At 43.5% G+C, this 5843-nt stretch overlaps 2 protein-coding genes across 2 annotated transcripts in view; one reads left to right on the forward strand and one right to left on the reverse strand.

The window, feature by feature from the left end:
• RBMXL3 (RBMX like 3) overlaps positions 1-952 on the forward strand; it is a 3010-nt gene extending 2058 nt beyond the window's left edge. The window contains exon 1 of the mRNA XM_058441713.1: positions 1-952. This exon is cut by the window's left edge and continues 2058 nt beyond it. Within this exon, the coding sequence (XP_058297696.1) occupies positions 1-593 (593 nt within the window). The 3' untranslated portion in view covers positions 594-952.
• Positions 1-5843, reverse strand: part of LRCH2 (leucine rich repeats and calponin homology domain containing 2) — a 104896-nt gene that overhangs the window by 75973 nt on the left and 23080 nt on the right. The window lies entirely within an intron of this gene.

The following is a 5843-nucleotide window of genomic DNA, read 5'->3' on the forward strand; positions in this document are numbered from 1 at the left end:
AAGGCTGCTCACTTGATGCCAACAGCGGAGGCCACTCGCCCGACACCTACAGCGGGGGCCACGACAGTTCCACCTGGAGCCACTGCTACGGAGGAGGAGACTGCTACGAGGAGAACCGAGGCCACTCTCTCGATGCCAACAGCGGAGGCCACTCACCCGAGGCCTACAGCGGGGGCCGCGACAGTTCCAGCAACAGTTACGAGCAGAGCCACCGCTATGGAGGAGAAGGCTACTACGAAGAGTACCGAGGCCCCTCGCCTGATGCCTACAGTGGAGGCCGCGACAGTTCCATCAAGAGTTATGGCCTGAGCGACCGCTACGGAGGAGGAGGCCGCTACGAGGAGTACCGGGGCAGCTTGCCCGACACCTACAGTGGCGGCCGCAACAGATCCAGCAACAGTTACGGCCGGAGCGACCACTACTCGAGGGGCCAAGACCGGGTAGGCAGACCGGATTGTGGGCTCCCTCTGCCCATGGAAAGGGGCAGCCCTCCCCTGCATGATTCTTACAGCCGGTCGGGCTGCAGGGTGCCCAGGGGCGGAGGCCGTCAAGGAGGCCGCTTGGAGAGGGGGGAAGGCCGGAGCAGATACTAAGCAGGAACAGACTTGGGACCAAAAATCCCTTTTCAAAGAAAGTAACAAAAAGAAGAACCTGTTCTATGTTAACTACCCAAGGACTAGTATAAGTAGGAGTTGTTTTTACCTTTTAAGAATTTCCTGTTAAGATCTCCATTTTTATGCTTTTGTCAGGAAAAACTTAAAATTTAGTTTGAAATTGTTAATGTTTGTTTCAACAAGTTCATGTTAAAAGTATAAGATATGAACCTGAGTCTTAGTCTTCTTCTATTTACAAGTTGAAATACGATTAATGGCTTCTTCCCTTGTAAATGTTCCTGATAAATGAGGCAAACAGTTCTAAGATCTTTCATAAACATCTGCTCACCTAAAATGGAAAAATGGATCATTCTGCTAATTTAAACCAACTAGGTTGTGGGTGGAGAGTGGGAGGGATTGGTGTATACTACTCTTAAGATTTCAGGGTGTCTTTCAAACTGAATCTCTGTGTTCCCAGTATTAAAAACCAAACAACCAACAACAACAACAACAAAAATGATTTAGATCAAATGTTTATGAAAATAAATTATGTTCACTCAGTAAATCTGAAAAGTAAATGGAAAAAAAAAGATATACACTCTACTGGGTGATTTCATCCAACCTAGATCCAAATTATATTTACATACTGATGAATTGCAAATTAAGGGTATGACTAAAAGCCTATGTTCTGATCTTCAGGACTTCACCTTGATATCTCTCAGGCACCTCAAATTCTACAAATATGAAATCTGAAATGAAGATCTTTTCCCACACTTCTGTTTTGTTTTTGTTTTTGTTTTTTGTTTTTTGTTCTCATCTCAATGTCAACAACAACTTCCTGGTGAGTTGCTCAAGCCAGAAACCTGGTATTCATCCTTGATTCATTCCTCTCCTAAATTATTGCAAGTACACACAAATATAGTTCCATTCATTTAAATTTTCACAAAAATTAAATCATGGAATTGTTATAACCATTACTCCTATTAAGGGTTTACTTGTTAAATGAAATTTTGAAAAATACTTAGGACATTACAGCAGTGGGTTGAAAAATAAATACTCTAGAAGAGAGTTGCTCAACCCCACCACTGTGGACCTTTTGGACTGGATAACCATTGTAGGGGGCTATCCTGGGCACTGTAGGATATTTAGCAGCATCTCTGGCATCTACCCACTAGATGCCAGCAACAACCTGTATTCATGGCAGACAAATAATGTCCCCAAAGGTGCAAACCCCCAAAAACTACCTGGGTAACTATCAAGTTAGTTACCTTGTCATAGAAATTTACTTTGCTTACACTAGCTCATTATATTTATTTGGTTAAAAATGTAAGAAAATTTTGTGCCTCTGTCAGGAAGAGCATCCAGCTTAGTTCAATGTACCTCATTTAGCATCTGATCTGCCCTCATAAAAACAACCTCCTATCAGTAATGCTCAACTTCCTCATTCCAAGGGATGAGGCCTATTCACTTAGCAATATAGTAAATTCCTTATTCAGAACATTAACATATGTATTACTATATATGTAATATATAGAGATACATATAGAGAAGGAGAGAGATATATTCTCTTAATGTAAAATTGTATAACTGGCAAAAAATAGTTATGTTTATATAATATGAAAATTTCTGTTCTTCCTCCTCCCACCATAAAATTCTGAATAACTAAAAAAAAATAGAATTACTGGAAGCCAAAATCTAAACTAGAAATAAATGTTTCCCAATATTCTGGCTTACCTCCTCTGGATACCCAAGCATCACACAGTTCTATTGGGGAAGAAAGTGAAGTCACTGTTTTTAGTTTAGGATATGTTTCTTTATATTTACAGTTTTACCTCTTATTCTTGTAACTTCAGAATTCTGGGAGTTCAAAATTACTGTTTACAAGTAATTTGAAATCCTAAAAACAAAATTATGCCCAGTTTGTTATTCTGTATAATACCTAGTATTAAGTACTCATAAATAATACAGTGGTCTCAGAGATAGATGATAGTAACTTGTATTAAGATTGCAAGAACAGGGTTAAGAGAAAGTGGATAAAATTTGAAATATATTTTGAAATTAGTACTCACAGGGGATGGCAAGGAACTAGGTATGTGGAAGAAATGAGAGGAAAGAATCAAGGATGGCACCCAGGATTCTGGCCTGGACAGCTAAAATAATATTTTTTAATAAACAGTGAGAGTGTAACAGGATTTTTGTAGCTGCTTCTACTGGTGAGGTTTTTGCTTTTCTGAAACAGAGGTGCAATGAAGGGTTCAAGTTTATATCTGTATAAACCAAGACATCTGAGAGAGACTCAAAGAGGGGCTGTTAAATGGGCAATAGACAGATGAATCTTGATCTCCTAAGTGAAGTATGGGATGGATATATAAAATTGAAAGTTGTGGCCGGGCACAGTGGCTCACGCCTATAATCCCAGCACTTTGGGAGGCCGAGGTGGGCGGATTATGAGGTCAAGAGTTCGAGACCAGCCTGAACAATATGGTGAAACCGCGTCTCTTACTAAAAATACAAAAATTAGCCAGGCGTGGTGGCGCACGCCTGTAATTCCAGCTACTCAGGAGGCTGAGGCAGGAGAATTGCTTGAACCCGGAAGGCAGAGATTGCAGTGAGCTGAGATCGTGCCACTGCACTCCAGCCTGAGTGACAGAGTGAGACTCCATCTCAAAAAAAAAAAAAATTGAAAGTTGTAGGAATATGGTTAGTTCTATTAAATCACAGAAATGGAAGGCATCACCTAATATCTGAGTATTGAATTAGAGAGATCAAGAATGGGCTTTCAGGAAGGCCAACACTTAGTGAGTAGAGAAAAAACAGCAAGCAGAGAAGGCTGAAAATAATAGTCATGAGAAAACACAGTAACCAAAGAAGTTCAAAAAGTGACAGGAGGCTGACCTTTGTTTTCCAAGATAGCTGACTAAAAACATTTCCATGGCACCTCATCCACGTAGAAAAACCAAAGTGGTATGCAGACAATCACACTTTGAATACATTACCCAACAGGGAACACGGGATTCAACAGAAAAAGTGAAAGGAAACTCCAAAATCTGGGAATGAAAAGGAAAGCAGACAGCCTGTGTGGTCTGTCTGCTGGGAACTGGCAATGAATCCCTAAGAGAGAGTGAGTGAGTATCTTTCTGCAGTCCACTTTCCCACTCGAGAATCATACAATCCAGGCCACAGGAGAGCACCCTGACCCACCCAAATCCCGAATCTGATTTAGGGAGCATCCAGGAGGCTGTGAGAAGGAACTGCTCCAAGGAGGCAACATGCCCTGGGTCCCACACAATTCGTGAGAACTAAGTAGCCACAGTAAGATGCCATTCTTAATCCTAGCTCTTAGCAAACTATGAGTGGTCCTGGGAATCTGCAGCACCAGTCTTGGCCATTGGGGAAGATCAGGTTGCATCTTGTGGAGCAGGGGCTTGAGCAGGAATGGGGATCAATGGGGATCCCACAACCAAAACTAAGAAACAGACATGGCATGGGCTCCAGCCTCTGGCACTGGAGCCAGGCTCCCAATGCTCTGATCCTGAGCAGGATGAGTTACTGCAGAGGCTTGGTCTTGAGCTGGGTGCTGGCTTCTATGGCTCATGGCTGAATTATGGGCTGGGTGCAAACTGCCATACTAGCAGAACAGCCAGGTTGGCTGCCACAGCTGGGATGAGGGAGGGACAGCAGTGGTCTCATCCTCCCTGGCACCCATGGCAGGACCTCAGCACAGCAGCAGTCACCTCTCACCCAAGCATTTCACCAGGGGCATGAGGACTACACTGCCTGCCCCACCCCCACATCATGGCGCACGCACGCACTTGCCATTGGGAGGTGTTGAGTACAACCTTGCCCAGTCTAGATCCACCCAGCTTCACCCTCCTAACCTTATGCAAACATGAAACTGTGGGGGGCCAGGTTCTGGGTGTTCCACAACCCAATCTACCACCAGGGGCACATGAGTACCAAGGGGACAGAGACTGAGCATAAACACCCTACTTCTACAGTCTCAGCTGGCTCTTACCTGCAAGCACCACCTTCTGGCCTAGAAGCCAGTTTGCACAGCCTGTTGCAACCACTTCCAACACAAGAGCACAGTGCATGGGAATGAGGAGAGCATCTCACCACCACTGCTACCTCTATCACCCACACTATCCCAGCTGCTCAGCTCGAGAGCCTGCTTATCTGCCTGGTATACTGCTACTAAAACTGGCAGCTGAGATAGCCACCCAGATGCCCAAACATTAGCCTGCCTGGAAACTGCCAACACAGGAGTCAGCATATGCTGTCCCAGGTCACAAGGATAGACATACTTAGCACACCTCTGCTACGATTACAACCTGATGATGGGCCCATCAGGCATTCCAGTCACAAGCACAACTTCACCACAGGCCCCACCAAGAACCACACATCAACACAATAAGGATAGCCATACAAATTATACAGAGTCTTCACTACTGCATGCACCTGGAAGCAAAGCCAGAAGGCCTTACCCAACGAACATCATTGTCATATCTTCAAGAAAAAAGTCCCCCATCCACATGAAAGTAATTTTTTTTAAAAGATGTAACTATGAAGCCAGATGAGCAGAAACCAACATAAAGATACAGAAAACATGAAAAAGCTAGGTAATATGATGGCCTCAAATGAATGCAATAATTCTCCAGCAGTAGATCCTAACCAAAAAAGGAAAAAAAAAATCCTCAAAATCCCAGATAAAGAATTCAAAATATTGATTTTAAAGAAGCTCAATGAGATGCCAGAGAAATCTAAAAACCAATACAAATAACTCAGAAAATCAATTCAGAATACAAATAAAAACTTATAACACGGAGATAAATATCTTTAAAAGATAAAAAGGCCGAGTATGGTGGCTAACGCCTATAATCTCAGCACTTTGGGAGGCCAAGGTAAGAGGACTGCTTGAGCCCAGGTGTTTAGGACCAGCTTGGGCAACATAGCGAGAACCTGTCTCTACTAAAAATATAAACATTAGCTAGGCATGGTGGCACATGCTTGTAATTCCAACTACTCGGGAAGCTGAGGCAGGAGGATCACTTGAGTCCAAAAGTTTGAGGTCATACTGAGCTATGATCACACCACTACACTCCAGCCTGGGCAACAGAACAAGTCTCCCTCTCTCTCTCTCTCTCTCTCTCTCTACTACACTCCAGCCTGGGCAACAGAACAAGTCTCTCTCTCTCTCTCTCAGACACACACACACACACACACACACACACACACACACACACACACACA

Source organism: Hylobates moloch, unplaced genomic scaffold, assembly GCF_009828535.3.
Source record: "Hylobates moloch isolate HMO894 unplaced genomic scaffold, HMol_V3 SCAFFOLD_7, whole genome shotgun sequence".
Taxonomy (NCBI): domain Eukaryota; kingdom Metazoa; phylum Chordata; class Mammalia; order Primates; family Hylobatidae; genus Hylobates; species Hylobates moloch.